Source organism: Pongo abelii, chromosome 9, assembly GCF_028885655.2.
Source record: "Pongo abelii isolate AG06213 chromosome 9, NHGRI_mPonAbe1-v2.0_pri, whole genome shotgun sequence".
In the NCBI taxonomy this organism is placed as follows: domain Eukaryota; kingdom Metazoa; phylum Chordata; class Mammalia; order Primates; family Hominidae; genus Pongo; species Pongo abelii.
The window spans coordinates 5225085-5250083 of record NC_071994.2 but is presented as its reverse complement, the minus strand read 5'-3'; the positions used below and the strand labels follow the sequence as shown (position 1 = coordinate 5250083).

General features: G+C 57.3%; 2 protein-coding genes across 3 annotated transcripts; one reads left to right on the top strand and one right to left on the bottom strand.

Annotated features, from left to right (window-relative positions):
• Positions 1-300: 300 nt before the first annotated feature.
• Positions 301-14533, top strand: CCND1 (cyclin D1). 2 transcript variants are annotated; one of them, XM_063727832.1, is made up of 6 exons: positions 301-475; positions 1181-1573; positions 3095-3310; positions 3896-4055; positions 8046-8194; positions 11160-14533. In XM_063727832.1, the coding sequence occupies exons 1-6, from the start codon at positions 428-430 to the stop codon at positions 11322-11324; spliced, it is 1131 nt and encodes a 376-aa protein (XP_063583902.1). In that variant the 5' UTR covers positions 301-427; the 3' UTR covers positions 11325-14533.
• A 2024-nt stretch (positions 14534-16557) lies between these two features.
• LOC100935998 (uncharacterized) lies at positions 16558-18948 on the bottom strand. Its single transcript, XM_054524188.2, is given in 2 exon segments — positions 16558-17941; positions 17944-18948. Coding segments are annotated over 2 exon segments (843 nt in total). The 5' UTR covers positions 18112-18948; the 3' UTR covers positions 16558-17266.
• Between the last annotated feature and the right edge of the window lie 6051 nt (positions 18949-24999).

Here is a 24999-nt window from a genome sequence, read left to right as displayed (position 1 = left end):
CTTCTCATGTAACCACGAACACCTATCGATTTTGCTAAAAATCAGATCAGTACACTCGTTTGTTTAATTGATAAGTGTTCTGAATTATGCCGGCTCCTGACAGCCCCCTCACGCTCACGAATTCAGTCCCAGGGCAAATTCTAAAGGTGAAGGGACGTCTACACCCCCAACAAAACCCATTAGGAACCTTCCGGTGGTCTTGTTCCAGGCAGAGGGGACTAATATTTCCAGCAATTTAATTTCTTTTTTAATTAAAAAAAATGAGTCAGAACGGAGATCACTGTTTCTCAGCTTTCCATTCAGAGGTGTGTTTCTCCCGGTTAAACTGCCGGCACGGGAAGGGAGGGGGTGCAGTTGGGGACCCCCGCAAGGACCGACTGGTCAAGGTAGGAAGGCACCCGAAGAGTCTCCAGGCTAGAAGGACAAGATGAAGGAAATGCTGGCCACCATCTTGGGCTGCTGCTGGAATTTTCGGGTATTTATTTATTTTATTTTATTTTTTGAGCGAGCGCATGCTAAGCTGAAATCCCTTTAACTTTTAGGGTTACCCCCTTGGGCATTTGCAACGACGCCCCTGTGCGCCGGAATGAAACTTGCACAGGGGTTGTGTGCCCGGTCCTCCCCGTCCCTGCCTGCGAAATAGTTCTTGAAATTTACACGTGTTAATGAAAATGAAACAAGATGCAGTCGCTGAGATTCTTTGGCCGTCTGTCCGCCCGTGGGTGCCCTCGTGGCGTTCTTGGAAATGCGCCCATTCTGCCGGCTTGGATATGGGGTGTCGCCGCGCCCCAGAGTCACCCCTTCTCGTGGTCTCCCCAGGCTGCGTGTGGCCTGCCGGCCTTCCTAGTTGTCCCCTACTGCAGAGCCACCTCCACCTCACCCCCTAAATCCCGGGAGACCCACTCGAGGCGGACGGGGCCCCCTGCACCCCTCTTCCCTGGCGGGGAGAAAGGCTGCAGCGGGGCGATTTGCATTTCTATGAAAACCGGACTACAGGGGCAACTCCGCCGCAGGGCAGGCGCGGCGCCTCAGGGATGGCTTTTGGGCTCTGCCCCTCGCTGCTCCCGGCGTTTGGCGCCCGCGCCCCCTCCCCCTGAGCCCGCCCCCGCCCCCCTCCCGCTCCCATTCTCTGCCCGGCTTTGATCTCTGCTTAACAACAGTAACGTCACACGGACTACAGGGGAGTTTTGTTGAAGTTGCAAAGTCCTGGAGCCTCCAGAGGGCTGTCGGCGCAGTAGCAGCGAGCAGCAGAGTCCGCACGCTCCGGCGAGGGGCAGAAGAGCGCGAGGGAGCGCGGGGCAGCAGAAGCGAGAGCCGAGCGCGGACCCAGCCAGGACCCACAGCCCTCCCCAGCTGCCCAGGAAGAGCCCCAGCCATGGAACACCAGCTCCTGTGCTGCGAAGTGGAAACCATCCGCCGCGCGTACCCCGATGCCAACCTCCTCAACGACCGGGTGCTGCGGGCCATGCTGAAGGCGGAGGAGACCTGCGCGCCCTCGGTGTCCTACTTCAAATGTGTGCAGAAGGAGGTCCTGCCGTCCATGCGGAAGATCGTCGCCACCTGGATGCTGGAGGTGCGGGGCTTCGGGCGGCTCTCCTAAGACTTTCCTGCAACTTGTTGCCCAGACCCACGTTTCTTTGCTCCTCACCCCCCTCCCTTCTCTCCCGCTAGAACTTTGAAGTTTGCCATGGTGTTGCTAGGGATCCGTATTTTCAAAATAAAAATTGTGGGTATTTTCTGAAGGAGGAAGGGGTGGGGGTGGGGGTGCTAGGAGTTGCGTTTCGTGGGAGGGGAGAAGGGGGTCGGGGAGGGGTGCCTTCGGGAGAAGCCAGTGCCAGGGGCACCCCAATGGGCCCGAGGGTGCGGGCTGGCAGGCTGGGTGCGCTTTGTGCCCCCCGCCTGCGCCCCAGCCCGGCTGCGCCTCCTCTCCCGGCCGCTGCGGCCGGGAGTCGCCAACTCCGGGGGGAGGGGGCATAGATTTGATTTTTAAATTAATATCCATGGACACGTATGCAAGGGCCGCTCGTGCCAGTATTATGCGCCATCTTTGCTCTTTTATTGCAAAGCAAAAGTGTTTATTAATAATTGGGGGCAGGGTGGGGGCGGGGAGCGGCCGCCGGGCGCTGGGGCCGCAGCTAGGGGCCGCGCGGCCGCCGGGAGCCCGCGGGAGGGGCGCAGGGACGCGGCATGGGTAGTTTTGGGGGGACCCCGCTCGGGAAGGTGGGGCCTTTGTTCAAGCAGCGAGTCCCGGGGCGCCCCGAACGGGCAGCCTGGGCCGGAGAGCACGGCGAGCTGCAAGGTCGCGTGGCCCCCAAGACGCCAGGGCTTGATCCCCGTCTGCAGGGATCTCGGCTTGGGGGATCTTCTCCGAGCGAGCCGGGGGCCTGGGAGCACATTTTCAGACCTTCGGTGGGCGCCTGAGTGGCCCGCAAGTATTTTAAAATAATTTTTGAAAGTGCGGCGTGGTGTCCTTGCGAGAGGGAAACGCCGCCCGCGCCCAGGGGGAAGGGGGGGCCCCGGAGTTTGAATTCCTGGGGCTCCCCCCGGAGCCTGTAACGAACTCCCAACCCCCGGTCTGGGTAAAGGGTCGCCCGAGGGTCATTTTCAGGGTTTTTTTATGCACTTAGTTATTTTTTAAATATTTTTAAATATTTTTTGAAAAGATGACGTCTGGGGAAATGCGGCGCGGCGGCCTGGGACGCCACCTTTGTGTCTCGCAGGCGCGGCGCCCAACCCCGCGGCCCCGCACCCCAGTGGGTGTCGACCCCCAGTCAGAGGGACCACGGAGCTCCAGGACGGGCCGGGGTCCCCGGGGCCGGCAGCCTGCGCCGCCGCGCACGCCGCCCAGCTGTGCCCGCTCCCGCCCCCACCGTGCCAGCCTCGCGGGGACTTTCCCTTTCAGTTTCGGGGAGGGTGGGTACTGGGGACGCGCGGGGGAGGGGGCGCATCACAGGAAGCTCCTGCCGCCCCCAGCCCCGACCCCTCGGCGCCCTCCAGACCTGGCTGCCCTGCCGAGCGCGATGGGGGGGTGCGGGGGAGTGCGGGGGGGCGGCGCGACCTGGCGGCGGCGGTCACGGGCCCCGTGCCTCCGTAGGTCTGCGAGGAGCAGAAGTGCGAGGAGGAGGTCTTCCCGCTGGCCATGAACTACCTGGACCGCTTCCTGTCGCTGGAGCCCGTGAAGAAGAGCCGACTGCAGCTGCTAGGGGCCACTTGCATGTTCGTGGCCTCTAAGATGAAGGAGACCATCCCCCTGACGGCCGAGAAGCTATGCATCTACACCGACAACTCCATCCGGCCCGAGGAGCTGCTGGTAACCACGGGACCCCGCCGCTCTCCGCCCCCCGCGAGCCGCGCGCAGGACCACGGGGCCGGGGAAGGTGCAGGCGGTGGCGGCCGGCCCGCCTCTGACATATCTGCTCCTCCGAGGGAGGGCGGCCCCGCCGCCGGGCGTCCCTGTCCGGGGAGCGGGCGGGATCCTGGCCGCCCCGGTCCCGCCGCCCCGTGTGCGCTTGCCTGCGACTCCCACCGCGTTCGCGCCCCGCGGTGTGGCCGAAAAGTGGGCGGCGCGCGCCCTCCAGCGGCTGCACGAGGAGCGCCGCGCTCGGCGCTGAGCCTCCAGTTCCAGGTGGTGGGAGGTCTTTTTGTTTCCACTTGCAGAGTCTTTTCACGCGGCGGGCGCCTTTTCTGTTTTGATCTGGGATTGCGTGTTGCCCCAGCTCCCTTGACCCCCCAGCATTCGCCAGCCCTCCCCTCCAACCTCCAGGACAGCACGAGACGCAGGGGCCAGTGCTCTGAGCCGGAGGTGCGGCGTGGCCCGGCCCCCGTGCTGCCGGCTTCCCCGCGCCCCCGGGCCGGCCCGCACCTCGCCTGATGGCCGCTCACCCTGTGTTCGCAGCAAATGGAGCTGCTCCTGGTGAACAAGCTCAAGTGGAACCTGGCCGCCTTGACCCCGCACGATTTCATTGAACACTTCCTCTCCAAAATGCCAGAGGCGGAGGAGAACAAACAGATCATCCGCAAACACGCGCAGACCTTCGTTGCCCTCTGTGCCACAGGTAGGGCAGGCCCGGCAGCCCCCGGCCTCCCCTTGACAGCCGGCTCCTTAGGTGACCCTGGCCGGCTTCTTGCTCTCCACCTGGGTGCTGTCTGGGAAGATGTCCCCAGGCCCCCTCCTGCGCTGGAAAGCGCTCTTCCAGCTCTGGTGAGCAGAGGCCCTGGATTGTTTGTCGCGCTGGATGGAGGGGGATTTGCTCCCTCACGGCCACCATGCAGTACCTTGGGCATTGGTGTGGACGGCTCAGCCTGCCTGTGTCCCGCTGCTCTGGCCTCATCCTTCAGTCCAGGCAGCCTGTGGCCACTCCATGCTGAAAGGGGTTTACCTTAGCCACAGGGCCTCCTCCTTTCTCCACCCACCTCCAGCCCTTCTTGTGTCCTTAAGGAGCCTGAGCTGCAGAGGCTCCCTCCTGGCCTCTCCCAGGCTGGGCCACCTGCCAGACGCGGCTCCAGGGGCGGGGAGAGCTGTCGGCCTGCCTGCACCACGTGCTCTGGGCAGCCGAGTGCAGGGGTGTCCAGCAGAGGAGCTCGGCTGCCTGAGGCCCTGCCAGGGGTGCCGCCAGCCAGCCGGGCTCAGCTGAGCCCTGGGGGGGCGCTTCAGAGCAGTCTCAGCTTGGGCCGCCACCGTGGGCAGCAGAAGCACCCAGTCCTCACTTCCCCTGGCAGGGCCCCAGAGGCCCCTCCCTGACATGGCCTTGGCCCCAGAACCCAGTGGGGACAGACACGCACATACACAGGGTGCCACCTCCTGCTGTCCCCAGCCCTGCCTCTGACCCCCCCCCCGTGACCGCCTCCTTCCCTGGCCCAGGAGGCCTGGTTACCTTCATGGGGGTGCATGCCCCCATCCCACCCAGCTCTGCTGTGGCCTACCTTTGGTCAAGCCTCAGTTGTCACGTCTGTTTGGGGGCTCACTCTGGGTGATCTAGGCCACAAGGCCCACGGGGCATCAAAGAGGCAGTAGCTCTTCTCTCCTCCCCAGAGGGCAGAGCCCCCCAAGCCTACTTCAGAGCTCCCTTCTGACACCGGTAGCCCGCAGTCGGTATTCCAGAATGGTTTCTGGTTTAGGCGTGAGGCCTCCCCCACCTCCTCCACCTGCTTGGGGCATGAACCCCTCCCCCACATGTTTCCAAGCGAGTCCCCAAGGTGGGCAGATGAAGATGCCAAGGATGTCGACCAGCCTGGATGGGTCTGGGGTGGGGGGGCATGCGGCAGACAGGGAGGCATTCTCTGGCTTGTGCTCCTCAGAGGAGAGGCCTCCGGAGACTCCAGACAGCCTTTTATGGAGCTGAAAGTGGCTTCAGAGAAATGCAAAGTTTCCTGGAGAGAACGTGGGGCGTGGTTCTTGCACAGCCTCCCTACAGGGTGGCTCCAGCGGCGGAGCTCCCCTCCCAGGACCCCTGGGTGCTGGGGGGACGCAGTGGGCAGGTGCAGAGTCCCGTCCTTCCCGCTACTGCACACCCTTTGTCTGCGAAGGCGCCCCCAGCGGTGGGTGAAGGAGGAGGGACACTTGGGGACCCAGCTGTGCACGTGCTCTCAGTGGCTGTGGAGTCCACTCCAGGGTGGGCCCCGAGGGAGGGGCAGGAGGCCAGGGGACCCACCCCTGCAAAGTGCTCCAGGTCCTGACCCGTGGCCACCCCATGGAACGTAACTGAGCAGCCAGTGCCTTGGTCCTGCTGGACATCTGTGGAGACAAGAGTGACTTACGGCTGCTTAAAGTCAGAAACAAGTTGAAGGAGGTGGAGGCATGGGAAAGAGTCTAGGAAGGTGTTTCTGCCCTCCACGTGGCAAGATTACATTTAAAGATGATGCTGGGGGTTCTCCCTGCACCAGGCATCCCTGGCCCCAGGTCCCCAGCAGGTGTGCACACGCCGCATACACTCACGCATGGGGGTTTCAGGGCAGGTGTGCCCTTGGCTCCGCGGGAGGCCAGGTGAGGAACGTCCAGTGCCGCAGAGCTTCCAGGACAGCTATCATTTCCCTTTACAAACAGGCAGCGGATAGGGTCAAATCCTGGAGCTTTGGTGTCTAATTCTGGGTGGCTCCTAATCTAAACACAGGCAGCACCACACACTCGGGTGGGGACATGAGCTTCTGAAACAACGTGGCCCCAGTAACTCTGCTCTGCGTGTGCCCCTGGAGACGGTGGGGGGAGCACAAGGTGCGAGGCCAGCTAGAACCTGTCCCTCCCTGCAGAAGCGGTTTCTGTGTGCGGTTCTGATTTGCCTCAATGAAAAGGTTTTCATTCATGGCTCCCGGCTCTCAGACTGGGTGGAACTGCTCCCATTTAAAGGGGAAAAGAGGTGGCTCGGCTCGTTAAGGATTTCTTTTTCTAAGTTGTTACGGCGCCCAGCAGCCGGCTTTGTCTCCCCTTCAGGGTGGCTGCCTTTCTTCCCAGCCCCTCGCCGGCGCCCCTCTCTCTTTAACAAGGCCGAAGTTGTTTATTCTCTCGGGATGAAGTCTCGGATGGGCCGCCGCACCCCTGGCGGCCCGTGGGGGCCCCTCTCCCTTTGTGCCTGGGTCGGCTCCCATTCAGCTCCCCCGACCCCCCTTGTTCCCGGGCGCTCAGTGGCGCGAGATGAGGCGATGGGGCCGACAAAGATGCCACACTCATCCCTGCCGACCTCCGGCTCCCAGCCCAGGGCCCCTGGTTCCCGTGCAGAATTCCTCGTGGGTGTGACAAAAGGCTGCCCCCAGGCTCCGCTGGGGTGGGGGCCAGGCCGAGAGGCACATCCCACGCTGGCCCACCTGTCCACGGTAGGTGCATGACTGCCCCGAGGAGGGGAGGCCGGCGTTCCCCGCCACAAACCGGGATGTAATTGGTGGCGAGGCTCTCTGGAAAGAGCCGGTCTGCTGTTTGTCTAGGAGGTCAGTCACAGAGGCCCTGAGACGCCCACTACTGCAGTCTGGCAGGCGGATGAGCCCCAGTATCTGACAGTGACCAGAGGGAGTTTTGTGCAGACCACAAAGGCTGATGGGACGCCCTAGATTGGTGTCCCTCTTGGAAGTGGGCCCAGATGTGCGGGACAGTCCCCAGGAAGCCCCAGGTGAGGGGACTGGTGCCTTCTTGGGAAAGCTGCTCCCTCCTGGGGCCCGGCTCCCGGCCCAGTCCTCCAGGGGTGTCCCATGGTGACTGGTGCTGGGAACCCCACACCTCTTCCCTTACTTGGGAAGTCGCTGGAATTGTTGGGCTACATCAGACGGCCCAGAAAAGTGTTTTTGTCATCGGCCAGAAATAGGAGAGTTGTGAGTAGAGGGCCCGGGTGGAGTTGGGGTGTACTTGGTCTGTGCTCTGAAGGTCACTGTGACAGTCATGGTCCCGTGGTAAGGGGCACGGGTTGCTGGAACAGCTCTTCCTTCCCGAGTGAGCCAAGCCGGGCTCTCCTGGAGCCAGGGCCTGAGCCGCAGCCACACCATCACAGCCGCCCTGAAGGCTGCTGGCCAGGGCTTGCCCCTCAAGGGACACAGGGAATGGCTTCATCAGTACTCTGCAACCCCATGGCCTGGCCCGGGTGGAGGCCTAGGCATCAGCCATGCGATGTCCCTTCAGATTATGACTTGTCTCCAATCCCTGCTGCTGGGGGGTGGCAGGTACTTGGGGTTAGGGTTAGGGTCATAGAAGCGACATCTCTACGTCCTCATATTTGCGTCATCTAATTTTGTTTCTGTGAATAAGTGATAACATTCACAAGGCCCAAGATGCTAAAAGGGTGAGAAGGCAGTGATGTCCCTGTCACCTGTCCTATGTCTTCCCGTGGCTTTCTCTTTGCTTGGTTACGTTTGCGTCAACAGCGGGGCTGACGTTCCGGGAGGGTCCCTGGGCCAGGCTCTTGCTCTCCGAGTGCCCAGGGATGGCTGGAGGCTGGGGAGGGCCTGGATGTGGTTCCCTTCAGGCTGGGCTGCTTGCTGGGAGCCAGCATGCAGGGATGCCCAGAACACGGGCCCTGAGAGGGTCGCCTGCTCACAGCCTCCTTCCTTCTCTCCTTCTGCTGCAGATGTGAAGTTCATTTCCAATCCACCCTCCATGGTAGCAGCGGGGAGCGTGGTGGCCGCAGTGCAAGGCCTGAACCTGAGGAGCCCCAACAGCTTCCTGTCCTACTACCGCCTCACACGCTTCCTCTCCAGAGTGATCAAATGTGACCCGGTAAGTGAGGGTGATGTCCCAGGCAGCCTGGCTGGGGCTCACGGGGGGAGACACCTAGTGCCACGGAAATGCCAAGGTTGGTGCCAAGGCCCCCAAAGGTGACAAGGTTGGGGCTGGGGCTGGGCCCCTCAGACCCCAAGCCACGGACTGACAGGGTGCCGGCTTCTTCCACTGCTCCTAGAACTCACTGACCGGCCGGGAGGTCCTCACAGGCTTCTCACGTCCCCTGGGGCGTCCAGGAGCCGCAAAGGCTTTCTGGGCGAAGCGTCCGGGACGAAGGCCCCAGGCGGCCCCAGCCAATGGTCCGTGTGGTGATGGCGTGTGGGGTTAGGCCCAGGCGAGCTTTGTTTGGTTCACAATGTGCGTGGCCAATAAATAGATGCTTGAAAAGGGCTCCTGTGAGGTCCGAGACACTGGACAACGGGCGGATAGAGACAGCCTTGTTGTTTATGGCCTCTTTGAGAGGCTGCTGCTGTTAAACCCTGGGATGACTGTGTCTTTCTTCTTAAAAATGCCATTGTTTTATTCCCGAGTCTTTTCTTAAAGAAAGAATTAAAATGACAATCAAAAGGGTTTGTGGCATTTACCAAATTAGAGCAGAGAGGTGGCCGGGTCAGCCGCCGGCCCCGCGGTGTGTGAGGGAGTGACCGCCTGACCCCAGCTTGGGGCCGGGTGGGCCTGCGAGACCCGTTTTGGCTCTGGCCTGGGCCGCCTCTTCGTGGTCTGCCCTCGAGCCTCCCGGGGACTCCGCACGGGTCTCAGCAGATGCTATCTAGGGTCCACCTGCCTGTCCCCTGCCTAGTGGTGCCTCTGTCCCAGGGACACCGGGAGTAGCGGCTGCCCAGCCCATGTGTGTCTCGGAAGAGGAAGAAGCGTTTTTGCCACGGGACACTGAAGTTGGCAGGGGCCTCCCTTCTGTGTTCTCGGCCATGGCCTCCCTTGCACCCTGCCCCGTGTTATCCTTTGGGGGTGGTGAGGTGTCCTCACCCGCTGTAGGGTGGAGGCCAGCAGCCCGCACCTGTCTCAGGAAAATGGCTCAGAAATGCCATCGAGGCCTCCAGAAGCCCAGCAAAGAGAAAGCCCCTCCATCAAAATGAAACTCACATCTGCATTTTTCATTTCGAACTCCACACCCTGAGTGAAAACTGCTTCCCCGCCAGGGGTGACTGCCCTAGGATGTTGCTGTCTTCAGGCAGTTGTGGGAAGTCGGGCGCTGGCCCTTATTTCAGTAGAGACCATCTTAACTGGATCGGAGGCACACGCCTCACAGCTGACACAAGGGGTGAAGTTACCCGAGGTGGAGTCCACTCTGCCTGATTAGCTAGTGACCAACGTAGCCAAGCCCAGACTCAGAAAAACCGTCCACGGCAGAGGCCCCTGCATTTTCTAGGGCGTGTTCTAGAATTTTCTTTGGTGGGTGGAATATCTATCTGTGTGAATCGGGTGCACAGTGCCGCACACCAGTGACTTTTCGCGGAGGAGCGTGCTGCCTCCTTGGAGCTTCTGGCTGTGGGAGAACAGCTTTGTCCACTGGGTTAGCCTTGCAGGCAGCTGTGGGGCCGGAGGAATGAGGGAAGGTTCTGGAGTCTAGCTGCATGTGTGACCCTGGAGTGGGTCATGAGTGGGGCGGGTGGGGGGGCCGCAGGTGAAGAATCCCTGGATGGAGCTGCCAGGCCCCTGGGGCTGAGAATTGAAGGTGGCTGGTGTTTTAGGTTGAACGTCAGGAGTCTTGGATCTCACCCCAGGCCTCTGGCCTCAGTTTCCCCATCTGTACAGTGGGACTGTTTGTGGTGCCGGCCCGGCCAGCTTCATTTGCCATGATGAGAATTTATCTGAAAGGTGGGAGAGGAAAGCCCTCCCTATAAAGGCACAGGCGCTAAAATGTCATGACCTCAGGGGTCCACCTAAAAGTCCTGGCCTGGGTCATCACCTGTCGTGCTATGCCTTTGTCCAGCCCCTTCTGGTTGGGAGTTAAGTGGCACCTGTGCGGCACAGGGTGGGGCTGTGGCCCAGTCTTGCTCCTTGTGGAAGGTCTGTTTCCTGGGCTGCCTAGAGACTTGGCTTGAAGCCCTAATGTGGCTTCCTGGCAGTTGGGACACACACAGCCCCAACACATGGAGCCGGTTCTCCATCCAGAAGCCCCCGGGCAGTAAGCAGCTGCTTCGGGCTGCCTGGGACTTGCCCATGGTGGAGCCTAGGAGAGGCCCCTGGCTGGGCGCAGGGTTCCAGATTTCACGGCTGCTCTTTCCCACTGACAGTGTGGCGTGGACACTGCCAAGGGAGTCTGGAGCCCCAGAGGGTGGAGGTGCAGGACTTCCAGGAGCTTCCGTCGCACTCCGCCTGAGGGCGAGCACCTCTGTGGCCGCAGTGGGTGGATGCATGCTGTGCCAGGCTGATGGGTGGCCCCGGGGCACAGGCCTGAGCGGGAGAGGATGGAGGGGAGGGATCAATGGTCCAGGTCCCCCCGGCCACCCAGCATTCATCCTCAGTCATGCACGGCCTAAGGCTTCGACAGCCATTGATCATGGAAGGCCAGGTTCACCTTGAGGGCTGCCACATGGAGAGGTTAAGTCTGAAAAGGCAGGGTTCAAAGGGCCTCCTGTCCAGATCAGATGGCACTGAATTCCCCAGGGAGCTGGCAGAGCCAGTTGGAACAGGAGGTGAAGGCGCTGTTGGGCATGGGGACCGGCAGGGGGTGTGCGGGGTGGGCGGGCGAGCATCTGGTGTCTTGTGGCTCCAGAGACCAGCGGGGAGGTGGAGGCGTTTGGTCCTGAGTGTCCTGACAGGCGATGGCAGCTCCCACATCTCACTCAGGTTCAGAGGAGGCAGCATGGGCCGAGGGAGTTTTTGGCTTAGTCTTGCTCTTATAAAGACTTCCCGGTCATGGCACCTGGGAAGGGGCCCTCGCTGCAGGCCCCTTCTAAGGACCACCTCTTCCCGCCTCTCTCCACCCTCTCTCTCTCAGGACTGCCTCCGGGCCTGCCAGGAGCAGATCGAAGCCCTGCTGGAGTCAAGCCTGCGCCAGGCCCAGCAGAACATGGACCCCAAGGCCGCCGAGGAGGAGGAAGAGGAGGAGGAGGAGGTGGACCTGGCTTGCACACCCACCGACGTGCGGGACGTGGACATCTGAGGGCGCCAGGCAGGTGGGCGCCACCGCCACCCGCAGCGAGGGCGGAGCCGGCCCCAGGTGCTCCCCTGACAGTCCCTCCTCTCCGGAGCATTTTGATACCAGAAGGGAAAGCTTCATTCTCCTTGTTGTTGGTTGTTTTTTCCTTTGCTCTTTCTCCCTTCCATCTCTGACTTAAGCAAAAGAAAAAGATTACCCAAAAACTGTCTTTCAAAGAGAGAGAGAGAAAAAAATAGTATTTGCATAACCCTGAGCGGTGGGGGAGGAGGGTTGTGCTACAAACAATAGAGGATTTTATACCCCAATAATCAACTCGTTTTTATATTAATGTACTTGTTTCTCTGTTGTAAGAATAGGCATTAACACAAAGGAGGAGTCTCGGGAGAGGATTAGGTTCGATCCTTTACGTGTTTAAAAAAAAGCATAAAAACATTTTAAAAACATAGAAAAATTCAGCAAACCATTTTTAAAGTAGAAGAGGGTTTTAGGTAGAAAAACGTATTCTTGTGCTTTTCTTGAAAAGCACAGCTGTAGTGTGGTTCTAGGCATCTCTGTACTTTGCTTGCTCATATGCATGTAGTCACTTTATAAGTCGTTGTATGCTATTATATTCCGTAGGTAGATGTGTAACCTCTTCACCTTATTCATGGCTGAAGTCACCTCTTGGTTACAGTAGCATAGCGTGCCTGTGTGCATGTCCTTTGCACCTGTGACCGCCATCCAGTGACAAACCATCCAGTGACAAACCATCCAGTGGAGGTTTGTCGGGCACCAGCCAGCGTAGCAGGGTCGGGAAAGGCCACCTGTCCCACTCCTGCGATACGCTACTATAAAGAGAAGACGAAATAGTGACATAATATATTCTATTTTTATACTCTTCCTATTTTTGTAGTGACCTGTTTATGAGATGCTGGTTTTCTACCCAACGGCCCTGCAGCCAGCTCACGTCCAGGTTCAACCCACAGCTACTTGGTTTGTGTTCTTCTCCATATTCTAAAACCATTCCATTTCCAAGCACTTTCAGTCCAATAGGTGTAGGAGATAGCGCTGTTTTTGTTGTGTGTGGAGGGAGGGCAGTTTTCTAATGGAATGGTTTGGGAATATCCATGTACTTGTGTGCAAGCAGGACTTTGAGGCAAGTGTGGGCCACTCTGGTGGCAGTGGAGGTGGGGTGTTTGGGAGGCTGCGTGCCAGTCAAGAAGAAAAAGATTTGCATTCTCACATTGCCAGGATGATAAGTTCCTTTCCTTTTCTTTAAAGAAGTTGAAGTTTAGGAATCCTTTGGTGCCAACTGGTGTTTGAAAGTAGGGACCTCAGAGGTTTACCTGGAGAACAGGTGGTTTTTAAGGGTTATCTTAGATGTTTCACACCGGAAGGTTTTTAAACACTAAAATATATAATTTATAGTTAAGGCTAAAAAGTATATTTATTGCAGAGGATGTTCATAAGGCCAGTATGATTTATAAATGCAATCTCCCCTTGATTTAAACACATAGATACACACACACACACACAAACCTTCTGCCTTTGATGTTGCAGATTTAATACAGTTTATTTTTAAAGATAGATCCTTTTATAGGTGAGAAAAAAACAATCTGGAAGAAAAAAACCACACAAAGACATTGATTCAGCCTGTTTGGCGTTTCCCAAAGTCATCTGATTGGAAAGGCATGGGTGTCACAAGGAAAATTAGGGTACTCGACGTAAGTTCGGTTCCGATATATTCTTATCCCCTGCCCCTTCCTTTAAAAAACTTAGTGACAAAATAGACAATTTGCACATCTTGGCTATGTAATTCTTGTAATTTTTATTTAGGAAGTGTTGAAGGGAGGTGGCAAGAGTGTGGAGGCTGATGTGTGAGGGAGGACAGGCGGGAGGAGGTGTGAGGAAGAGGCTCCCGAGGGGACGGGGCGGTGCCCACACTGGGGACAGGCCGCAGCTCCATTTTCTTATTGCGCTGCTACCGTTGACTTCCAGGCACGGTTTGGAAATATTCACATCGCTTCTGTGTATCTCTTTCACATTGTTTGCTGCTATTGGAGGATCAGTTTTTTGTTTTACAATGTCATATACTGCCATGTACTAGTTTTAGTTTTCTCTTAGAACGTTGTATTACAGATGCCTTTTTTGTAGTTTTTTTTTTTTTTTATGTGATCAATTTTGACTTAATGTGATTACTGCTCTATTCCAAAAAGGTTGCTGTTTCACAATACCTCATGCTTCACTTAGCCATGGTGGATGGACCATGGTGGACCCAGCGGGCAGGTTCACCAAAGCCCGCCTGCTTTGGCGGGCAGACACTCGGGCGTGATCCCACACAGGCTGGCGGGGGCCGGCCCCGAGGCCACGTGCGTGACAACCGTGCCGGTGTCTGTGGAGAGCAGGCCGTGTCCATATTCTCTTCCCTGCGCCTGTGATGCTGGGCACTTCATCTGATCGGGGGCATAGCATCATAGTAGTTTTTACAGCTGTGTTATTCTTTGCGTGTAGCTATGGAAGTTGCATAATTATTATTATTATTATTATAACAAGTGTGTCTTACGTGCCACCACGGCGTTGTACCTGTAGGACTCTCATTCGGGATGATTGGAATAGCTTCTGGAATTTGTTCAAGTTTTGGGTATGTTTAATCTGTTATGTACTAGTGTTCTGTTTGTTATTGTTTTGTTAATTACAGCATAATGCTAATTTAAAGAGACTCCAAATCTCAATGAAGCCAGCTCACAGTGCTGTGTGCCCGGGTCACCTAGCAAGCTGCCGAACCAAAAGAATTTGCACCCCACTGCGGGCCCGCGTGGCTGGGGCCCTGCCCTGGCAGGGTCATCCTGTGCTTCGAGGCCATCTCGGGCACAGGCCCATCCCGCCCCACCCCTCCAGAACATGGCTCACGCTTACCTCAACCATCCTGGCTGCGGCGTCTGTCTGAACCACGCGGGGGCCTTGAGGGACGCTTTGTCTGTTGTGACGGGGCAAGGGCACAAGTCCTGGATGTTGTGTGTATCGAGAGGCCAAAGGCTGGTGGCAAGTGCACGGGGCACAGCAGAGTCTGTCCTGTGACGCGCAAGTCTGAGGGTCTGGGCGGCGGGCGGCTGGGTCTGCGCGTTTCTGGTTGCACCGCGGCGCTTCCCAGCACCAACATGTAACCGGCATGTTTCCAGCAGAAGACAAAAAGACAAACATGAAAGTCTAGAAATAAAACTGGTAAAGCCCCAGCGTGGTGCCTGCCTCTTTGCTTCCTGGGCTGGCCGTGAGCCAGGGACGCGTGTCCTGGTGCCCTAGAACCAGGGCAGGGTGGCAGGCTCGGCGGATGCGGGAGGCCGCAGCCTGTCCTGTGCACTGTCTTGTCCTGTGCACCGTGAGAAGTTCATCTCACAGTGATGACTGGAGGTCAGCATCCTGACCTCCATCCACGGGATGACAGTCACGGCACCCACCGTGACAATCAAGAATGTCTCCTGACACTGCCACATCCCCGGGGGTGGGGACAGAATCCAGCCAGGAGCAGGCACACCCCTCCCAACTGGGAGGAAGCCCTCAGCACAGGTGTGTGAGGTGGGAGGCGGTGTCCTGTCCCCGGGAGGCTCCAGAGAATAGTTTGCAGGCTGCCTGGCTGGGTGAGCCCACCTCCAACCACGCGAGACGACAGCTCCGGCCTGGGTGACGTGAGCAGTGCCCATTGATCGGGAACATCTTCCACTCCTTGCTGGCCCCACCAGTTTGTCTTCCCGGGTTATTTGCAGATAGGAAAATAAATAAAGCTGGCATTCGTTAACCCTCTTCTGGCGCAAACTGCTGTTTGCTCTGGATGAATCATGGTCCTTTGGCGACGCCAGGCTCCGGGAGAGCAAAGCACCGTGTCAGGGCCATGATCCGGGGTGGCCTTTCACTGGGATCGTGGGGACCTGGAGGCCGCCTTATAGGACACCCATGACGCCCACCTCTGGATTTCAGGTGCACGTGACTGGACTTAACTTCAAACCCCGGGGTGGAGGTGGGTAGCGGGAGTGCCCTGGGAAGGTGTCCGCGAACCTTGGTCACTGCTCCTGAACCCATCTGTGAGGCTGGTTTGTCCTCATCCCAAGCTAAGTGGAAGCTCAGGTCCCATGCCACCAATGGGTGCTACTTGTCAGCTGCAGGTCGAATCTCCGTGGCCTTTATGAAGCACCTGCTGTCTACCCTTCCTGCCTTGTAGAGCACTCCTCCCAGGGCTCACAGTGGGGCCGGGGTGGTCGGTGTGTTGGCTCCCCAGGCGCCTGCCCTGGGAGGAAGGTGGGGTGTGGAGGGAAACACTTGGCCCCTATAGGTCTCCACCAGCCTGTCCCCTGAGGATGGGGGCTCCGGGAGCCTTCCCCGAGGAAGCCCCATATTGAGTGGGTGGGGGAGCCTGCAGGGTGCCCCTGACAGGTCACATCAGCAAGAGCTCAAGGGACAGTTGGAGCCAGAGGTGACACTGGTGGCCACTCGGGTGGCTCACAAGGCCCAGCTCCTCCTTGCTCCTGGGCAAATTACTCTGAAGGCAGGGACCAGGTCTGCACCATTGCAGCTATCCAGTTCCAGGCAATGGCCAGGTTCTGTGTCAGGGCTGGGGTCCTAGGGAAGCCATGTCCCCACCTCCTGCCTGCAGCTGGGTTTACATTCATCCCCTGAGAGCACATGGGTGTAGCAGGAGGCCTGTGTGGAGAGCTCCGACCGTCGCACAGGGTACCTTTGGTTGTTTCACGGAGCAGGCAAGGGAGCCATCGGATCCTGTTAGGTTAAAGCGAGGACGTGGGGAAGAAGCTGGAGAGCCACTTTGCTGCTCAGGGAGAGGAGCACATGGGTCTAGGGATCTACTTTAGTGTTTGGAAGTTTTTTAAGATGAAAGAGGGATGTGTAGGCTGATAGGTCTGGCAGAGCCAAAAGGCAGCGACGTGTCTACTGGGAGAGATGGAGCCGAGCGCGGGGCTCAGGCAGGCTGGCAGGGCAGGGCAGGGGCCCTGAGTGGGTCAGGTGGGTTCACAGCCAAGTGTGTAGAGAGGGCTTGGGCCCAGAGTGAAGCAGTTGCAAGCTCTCCCACAGCCCATACTCTCTGTCTCGGCATCTATGGCATCCTGTGACGGGTGGGTCTGTATACCCTCCACCCCAGGTGTGCCACAGTGGGGGTGTCTGTACACCCCCCACCCCTGGCTGTGCCACGATGGGGGGTTCTGTACACCCCCCAGTGATGGGTGGGTCTATACATCGTGGTTATGCCACGAGCTCCAAGGCTGTATTAGTCCGTTTTCACACTGCTAACAAAGACATACCCAAGACTCGGTAATTTATAAAGAGAAAGAGGTTTAATAGACTCACAGTTCTACGCAGCTGGAGAAGCCTCACAATCACGGCAGAAGGCGACAGGCCCGTCTTCCGTGGAGGCAGGCAAGAGGGAATGACAGCCAGGGGAAAGGGGAAAGCCCTATAAAACCCTCAGACCTGCTGAGACTTGTTCACTACCATGGGGACAGTATGGGGGAAATCGCCCCATGATTCCATTACCTCCCACAACACACGGGAATTATGGGAGCTACAATTCAAGATGAGATTTGGGTGGGGACACAGTCAAACCACATCAAAGGCATCGTCTGACCACTCTAGGCCCTTGTTCCCAACTCTCAAACTCCACTGACATCACCTCTGTGCCTGCAACCCCTCCTGGGATTCAGTGAAGACCTCGTCCCTTGTTGGAGTACCTGCACTGCCCAGAGGGTGATGGTAAAAACTGACCTTTGAGGAACTTCAGAGACAAAGCCTTCCGCCGTCAGCTCTCCCTGCAGCCCCTTCTCAGAAGCCTGTTCTCACGTGCCCGCCACCCCTACCCGCTCATGAGGGGCCCTGCCCTGCCTCCTGGCCCATCTCCCTGCAGCCAGACAGTCCTCATCCATTCTTCATCCTCTGCCCCCAACCCCCAGCCTTCCTATCTCCCTTCAGCTCTGTCCAAGGTCCCTGGGACTCAGCCCCATCTCTCCCCAGCCTTGACCCCAATAAGCTCGATGTCTTTGCCCAGGAGCTCCTGACACATCAGACCGCATCAAGCTTCCTGTTCTGTGCTTGGCCCACCGCCTCGGTCCACAGGAACCTTCATCTCTGCTCTCGCTGTAAGGACGGGCTCTCTGAAGGCTTCCCCACCCCACACCAGGCAGGTGGTTCTGGGAGTCCAGGATTGTCATGCCTGGGCACCTTCCTGCTCTGGCTGAGCCCCTCCAGGACGGAAATCTCCCAGATTCCTCTCTGCCTCCATCTCCCCACCCTGGCACACAGTGGGTCCCAGGAAGGGGGCCGAATGGAAAGGAGGTTGCGTCGGCTCCTACAGGGCAGCCCCAAGCTGCTGGGCTGAGTTGCAGAGCCATGGGTCCAGCCTGACCCGCATGCCGGGAGCTGACTCCAAGGCTGGAAGGGTCGGGGGTTCCCCAGGAGCCCAGACAGCACCTAGAGTTGTCACGAGGAGTGAAAGGCCCTGAGGGGACAGAGGAAGGAGGCTGGGCAGAGCGGGCACCTGGACTTCAGACCACACTTGTGGGATAACAGTGGGTAGGGCTGTGCAAAGGGTGGGGCAGTGCCCGTGGGAGTCCAGAGAAGCCAGGCCCAGCGGCAGTGGCATATGCATCTGGCAATCCCTCCGGCTACCCCGCATGCAGCGTGACCCTCCTTGAAGCACCCCAGGAAGCAGAGTCACAGCCTTGCTCTGCCAGGCATTGAGGGCCTGGCCTCTGAATCTGGTGGGGAAGGCTGTGTTGCCTCCTGGCACCCGCTCCATCACCAGTCCCACCATAAGGCTAGTCCCCAAAGTCAGCGCTGCAGCCAGGGCCAGCGAGGGCCAGCAAGGGCAGGCCTGTGCAGGGGCTGCAGCGTGGGGTGTGCGTCCCGCACGCTGGGCCAGCCTCGCAGCTCACAGGGCTCTGTCATCCCAGGAATGTCTTTGATCAAGAGTTTATGCAAGACGAGGAAAGCAAGCCCAGGACCTCTAATCCGTTCCCACAGTCCCCTGCCCGCCGGGGCCCCACAAGCCCAGCGCCACACCGCCAGGCCAGAGCAGACAATAGCAGGCGGACGGGTGGGCGGGCAGCTCCGGGGCCGCTGGCCTTGGGGCCCACATCCGGGAGCATTGTCACCGCCACTCACGAGGGCACACAAGGAGGACTGGGGAAGAGAGAATGCAGAGCCCTCTGCTGAAGGGGCTTCGGTGGGCCTTGAGCCTTTCAAAGACGGCGGTGTCCATTAATCCTTTTAATTTGCACCTAGCGGCAGCTGAGACAAGCCTCTCAACTGGCAGCCACTTTAAGAGCCGAGTGGTCTAACCCGAGGATCAGCTCCTACTCCAGACCCCGGGCCCTCTGAGCCTGTCGGGGCAGTCCTCCTTGCCTTTGTTTAATCACGGGAGGAACCGCAGCTGGAGGTTACTGAGCACGCACTGTGTGCCTTATGCTCAACACCGAACACAGTTTCTCTCCAAGTCTTGCAACGACCCCAGGGAGGGGACACTCTGGTGACAGCCACAGCCACAGCCCTGCCCTCCCAGAGCCCATGCTCTCCCGCACACAATCATCCCATCTGCTAGGTCAGGGATTGGCGGGTTTTCCGGAAAGGGCCACAGAGAGAGGCTTCAGGCTCTGCGGGCCACAGGGTCTCTTGCCCTGTGCAAAAGCAGCTGCAGCCGCTCTGAATGAATGAGCATGACTGTGTGCCAATAAAACTTTATTTACAAAAACAGGCAGCAGACTGGATTCGGGCTGAGGGTGGTGGTTTGCCGACCCCTGTTATAGATGAGTAAACCGAGGCCCAGAGAGGTAAAGTAACTGAGCCAGGACTGCACAGCTAGTGTGTGACCAAGCCAGCCTGGTGGGTCAGCCTCATGGAGAAGAAAGGGTTCAAGCTTCCAAAAGGGAAATGCACGGAGCCGCCATTGGGCCATTTGCAGCCAGGCCCCACGCACACAGCTCAGGGCCCTGCTTTGCCAGCTCCACCTGTTTCGAGGCTCCCAGTCGGTCGCCCCTGCGGGCGGCACTGTGTCTTGGCTGCTGGCCTGAAGAAGGGCAGCCAAACAGGCCGACAGTGGACATCTGAGGGTGATCAGCTCTTCAAAAAGAAAACTCACCAGCACGTATAGACACACATTAAGCACACACGTTTTGGAGTAAAGGGCCCTGGGGTTGGATCTCAGATCTGCAACTTTCCAGCTGTGCAGCCTCATTTCTCTGGGCCTCAATGTTCACACCTGTAACATGGGGAAAGCCTGCAAGAACACAGCGCATGATGCAGAGTCGTCTCCATCTCCTACCCACGACAACGACGAGCACAGAATGGGGGCTCCATAAATCTCTGTCCAACAACTGAATTCTTTCTGGGGTGCTGAGGATTCAATGGCTCAATGTGTGTGGAGCACTGCTGAGCGCCGAGCTTGGGGTGCAGTGATCACTCAGGGAACTCCATCATCCCCTCGGCGCATCCACATAATCACCATCACCATTCCACACACCGCCCAGGTCTGGAAGCACAGGCCCCCATGCCACGGTGGCCGCCTGGGTGGTGGCACCAAAGCCGATCTTACTTCCCTCCTTTGGCGCATTAAGTAGACAGTTCTGGGTTTTCTTGCCACCACGGATGCCCCCTCCTGGTGTTGACAGCACCCAGATTTTGCTCCAGGGGAACCACCATTCCCAGATCTGTGGTTTGAGTGGGACCGACCCCATCCCCAGCTCCAGGCCAGGTCTTCATAGGCTGAAACCCAACTGCACATCCACACCCACCAGAAGAGCAGCAAGTTAATGGATGGGTGAGAAATCAAATGGAGCCACTGAGTCTTGAGGAGACATTTTCTGGGGTTTCTGAAAAAGAGAATGCTTCCCCCTCTTCCTTAGGATTCCCAGCAGGGAAACATGAGCCCAGGGGTGGCACTGCCCCCCTGCAGCCCCAAGGGAAGACTGAGCTGCTCCCAGGGCCTCACAGGGGAGCCTGAGCATAAGGCCAGCCCTGAGGGAAAGCAGGGAATGGGTCTCCAGATAAACTGCTGGATCAAGCCTCTCTTGAAGTCATCCCCCTTTTATTCCAGAAGCCAATCACTGTCCTTTATTAAGTCAGTTTGATATGGGCACTGTGTCATTTGGTTTTCAAAGACCCTTAACTGTTACAGCTTGTGTGTGTTTTCTTTTTTTTTTCTTTTTTGAGACAGAGTCTCACTCTCGCCTAGGCTAGAGTGCAGTGGCCTGCTCTCGGCTCACTGCAAGCTCTGCCTCCCGGGTTCACGCCATTCTCCTGCCTCAGCCTCCCGAGTAGCTGGGACTACAGGCGCCCGCTACCACACCCGGCTAATTTTTTGTATTTTAGTAGAGACAGAGTTTCACCATGTTGGCCAGGATGGTCTTGATCTCCTGACCTCGTGATCCGCCCGCCTCGGCCTCCCAAAGTGCTGGGATTACAGGCGTAAGCCACCGCGCCCGGCTGCTTGTGTTTTCTACCTCTTCTAGATCTAACGTGTTATGACTGATATAAACAACAGGAGCGACTGACAAAGTTGCCATGTGATCTTGGAATTTCAACATGCCTGTCTTGCTTAGCTGGGAGTTCCACAGGGTCAGGGAATGACTCCTCTTGGGGCCACCAGTGCCCAGAGGTATGCCTAGAACTGCTCTGTCTGAAGGGACAGGTCCCTCTTCCACGGCACACTCTGTGTGTAACAAAGCACACGTGTGACCAAACTGACTTGGAGAAAGGGCCTGACCACATCCACCTCCCAAGTTCCGAGGCCGGATAGTGCCTGCAGGGGCTGAAATCAGGGGAGAGGCTCAAGCCAGCCTTCTCTGGTGGACCCTGACTCAGTCGTCTGTGCAGGGCAGCTACGCCTCCCAGAAGGCAGAGGCCTCTTGGGGAGGGGAGCCTTGCGGTAACAAGCGCCTTTCGGGGGCTCCCGCCACTTGCCCTCAGTGGCGGCTGAGACCGGGGGGTGTCCTGGCAAATCCCTGAGGAGGCCCCACGAGCAAGGCGGGAAGTGTCTGGATGATGCGGCCGGCACCCTTACCCTCCAGACCAGCAAACGAAGCCCAGGCAGGGAGAGGAGCCTTGTAGTTTTCTGTGGCTGCTGTAATGAATTTTCACAAACTCAGTAGCTTAAAACAACCAACATTTCTCTCATAGTTCCAGAGGCCAGCAGTGTCTGCAGTGCCCGTTCTCTCCCAGCTTCTGGTGGTTTCGGGCGACCTTCGGCTCTTCTCAGCTGGTCCATGTGCAGCTCCAAACCCGCCCTCTGTCCTCACAGGGCCATCGGCCCCGTGTCTTCACGTGGCAGTCTGTCCTCTGTGCCATGGCTCCCGTCTCCTTAAAAGGACACCAGTCATATTGGACAAAGGGGCCACCCTACTCTAGTATGACCTCACCTTAACTTACATCTTTTTTTTTTTTTTTTTTTTTTTTTGGAGACAGTCTCACTCTGCTGCCCAAGCTGGAGTGCAGTGACGCGATCGCAGCTCACTGCAACCTCCGCCTCCCGGGTTTAAGTGATTCTCCTGCCTCACTCAGCCTCCCAAGTAGCTGGGAAATACAGGCACTGCCATCATGCCTGGATAATTTTTTTATTGTTATTCTTTTTAGTAGAGAGAGGGTTTCACTGTGTTGGCCAGGCTGGTCTTGAACTCCTGACTTCGTGATCCACCCACCTCAGCCTCCCAAAGTGCTGGGATTACAGGCATGAGCCACTGTGCCTGGCCCAATTTACATCTTTAAAAAATCTACAAAGACCCTATTTCCTATTTCCAAATAAAGTCACAGAAGCTAAAGTACCAGAAGCTAGGACTTCAACATTTCCTTTTGCGGATACAATGCAATTTGCAATAGACTTGGGCTCTCACAGCCTGGAAGCAGGCTCCACAGTCCCCTCGAATTTCAGGGGCACATATTCACTGGAACCAGCAGAGGGACATCAATCTGTGAGCCTCTAGCTCAGCAAGCATCACATACTCTACATATTCAGGTATCGCCCGAGATAAAGGCTTCCATCCCTGCAACCGAAGGCCCAGCTGCTCTGGGAAAGGGTGCCAGGGAGATACAGCCAAGGCGCTATCCTGATGGGGGTGTCACAAGGGGTAGACGCCAAGGCCTCGATGCCACCTGAGCTTACCAGCCAGAGAGAGTTATGAAAAAGTGTATGAGCAAGGAGCGACTTTCCTTCTTGGAAGTTAATCTGAGAGGTCCCAGCAGAACCCTTAGTCATGCTGGCTTGGACAACTCACTGAACCCTTGAGGCCTGGCTCCTTGCCTGCAGGCCCCGTGTCCTGTGAAGCACCAAACACAGTGACCCATTTTTCTCAGATCATAAGAACTCTGTGACTTCAGTTTCCTGAGTCACAAACCAATTCCTCATTTGATTCATTAAGGACCAGAATAACAGTGGGAATTAGGATAAACCTGAGTGTTCATGACACTTTTTGGTATCTCCAGATTACATTGGTGTTTTCAGGTAGAGTGGGAGAGACTTCTCCGCGGTGTTGTGAGGCCAGATGAATGCTCGCAAAGCTCAGTACGAAGGTCTTCTCCTCCTTTGCCCACCTTCTCATTCCCTCCCCTCCCCTGGGCTCCCAAAGTGCCAGAGGCGTCCCTAGGAGAGATCTGCTCACGGGGTCTGGGGCAGCTAAAGACTCATCCAGGCACTGCCTCTCCTACAGGCAGCCAGCATGGATCCTTTTCCATAAATTCATCTGCTTTTGCCTCAATCTGGCCTCAATCTGCTAGATCAGGGGGTCCCCCATCCCCAGGCTGTGGACCGACACCAGTCCATCACCTATTAGGAACTGGGCCCCACAACAGGAGGTGAGCAGCGGACGAGAGAAGATCACTGCCCAAGCTCCGTCTCCTATTAGATCAGCAGCGGCATTAGATTCTCATAGGAGCGGGAACGCTGTTGTGAACTGCGCATGTGAGGGATCTAAGGTGCGTGCTCCTTATGAGAATCTAATGCCTGATGATCTGAGGTGGAACAGTTTCATCCCCAAACCATCCCCCCCCCACCAAGCCCTGTCCATGGAAAAACTGTCTTCCACAAAACCAGTCCCTGGTGTCAAAAAGGCTGGGGACTGCTGTGCCAGATGCAAGACTGGTCCTGAAGACAGGCTGCAAATTCCAAGAAAAAAAAAGCCTCCACTTCGGCAAAGACGACATATCTAAAATAACGGCCTCAGGAAGCGAATCATTCATGCAACCTGCTCAAGTGCTGCTGTGCCCCATCAAGCCTGAAGTTGGCCACTTACTGTGACCACTGGACTTGTCCTCAGTCGGGCCTCATATCTCTGCAAAGTGAGGGTGGTAGCCCTGCCTCCAGCACTGGTGGATAATCCCGGTAAAGGGCGGGCCACCAGCAGCCACTCAGCAAATAGGCCTCTCGTCCCTTCTTCCTCATTCTTTTTTTGCCACTGGTTAGAGAAATATCTCCTCATTCTTTTTTTGCCACTGGTTAGAGAAAAAAATGTCAAGGGGTGAATGTAAAATAAAGTGAAATGTGGTCGTATTTTAGGACAGCAGTGTGGCCCTTGGGCAGTTCCCTTTTGGCCATCCAGTGACTCTGAGAGGTGATTCCAAAGTGGAGAGTTCGGTGGAGGACTGACTACTCTTGCTTGTGCCTAGCTGTTAACATTCTAGAAAAACTAATTGAAATAACTTCAACTTTTACATGAAATGGCTTTCTCTTCTCCCGAGTCCCAATTCAACAGTCTATCCAGCAGCCACAGCCAGGGTCCTGTTAGGGGCTGAACTGTGTCCCCACAAAACTCGTGTGGAAGCCTTAGCCCCCCATGCCTCAGAATGTGACTGTTTGGAGAGCAAAGTCTTTAACAGGCAACTAAGTTCAGATGAGGCTGTAAGGGTGGGCCCCAATGCAATCTGACTGGGGTCCTTATAAGAGATGAGGACACACACAGAGGAACGACCACGTGAGGACACGGGGGGAAGGTAGCTGTCTGCAAGGCAAGGAGAGAGGCCTCAGGAGGGAGCAGCCCTGTGATGCCTTGATCTCGGACTCCAGCCTCCAGAACCGAGAGAAGATGGACCGCTGTTGAAGCCACCCATCAGTGGTGCTGTGGTGGCAGCCCGAGCTGAGACAGTGGCAGACGACACGCTGGGAGCTTCTGACAGGAAAGAAGGAGCAGGCCAAAGCCTTGGGAAACCAACCGGAAGGGATGCAATCCAACCCCAGGAGCTCCCAAACTCAAAGCCACTCTGGACAAAGGCTGACGTCCAGAACTAGCGGGACGGGATGGGCCTGGCAGGGATGATGAAGACAGCAAGCAGACTTTGTCTGCAAGCAATGGAAACCCAGGGCCACAGCCTTGCATGACTGGGACGGGTAGCGCTTACAGGTGCGAGCAAAGTGGCTCAGGGCTGGTGGGAACAGCAAGCAGTGGCACCAAGGACGCAGGTTCTTCCTAGCTCTTCGCTCTGTCAGGCTCAGGGGTGGCTTCAGCTGTAGCCAGCCTGCAAGATGCCTGGAGCAATTCTAGCTGTCGCATCCCAACAGGATGATGTCCAAAATAGCACCAGCACCTTTCCTTCGGAATGACGTAACCTTTCCCAGAAGCCCCCGCAGGACCTTCTGCCAACTCATCTCCTTAACCCAGCACAGACACAGCCATTCTAAGAGTGGGTCCACTGTGTTGGGGACTGGTCGGACCCTCTACTA

Bases quoted from the DNA above. Each gene is read 5' to 3' on its own strand.
- CCND1 (XM_063727832.1), top strand. From the start codon at position 428: ATGAAGGAAATGCTGGCCACCATCTTGGGCTGCTGCTGGAATTTTCGG. The intron at 476-1,180 runs GTATTTATTTAT...CACGGACTACAG, and splicing joins GCTGCTGCTGGAATTTTCGG to GGGAGTTTTGTTGAAGTTGC. The intron at 4,056-8,045 runs GTAGGGCAGGCC...CTTCTGCTGCAG, and splicing joins CGTTGCCCTCTGTGCCACAG to ATGTGAAGTTCATTTCCAAT.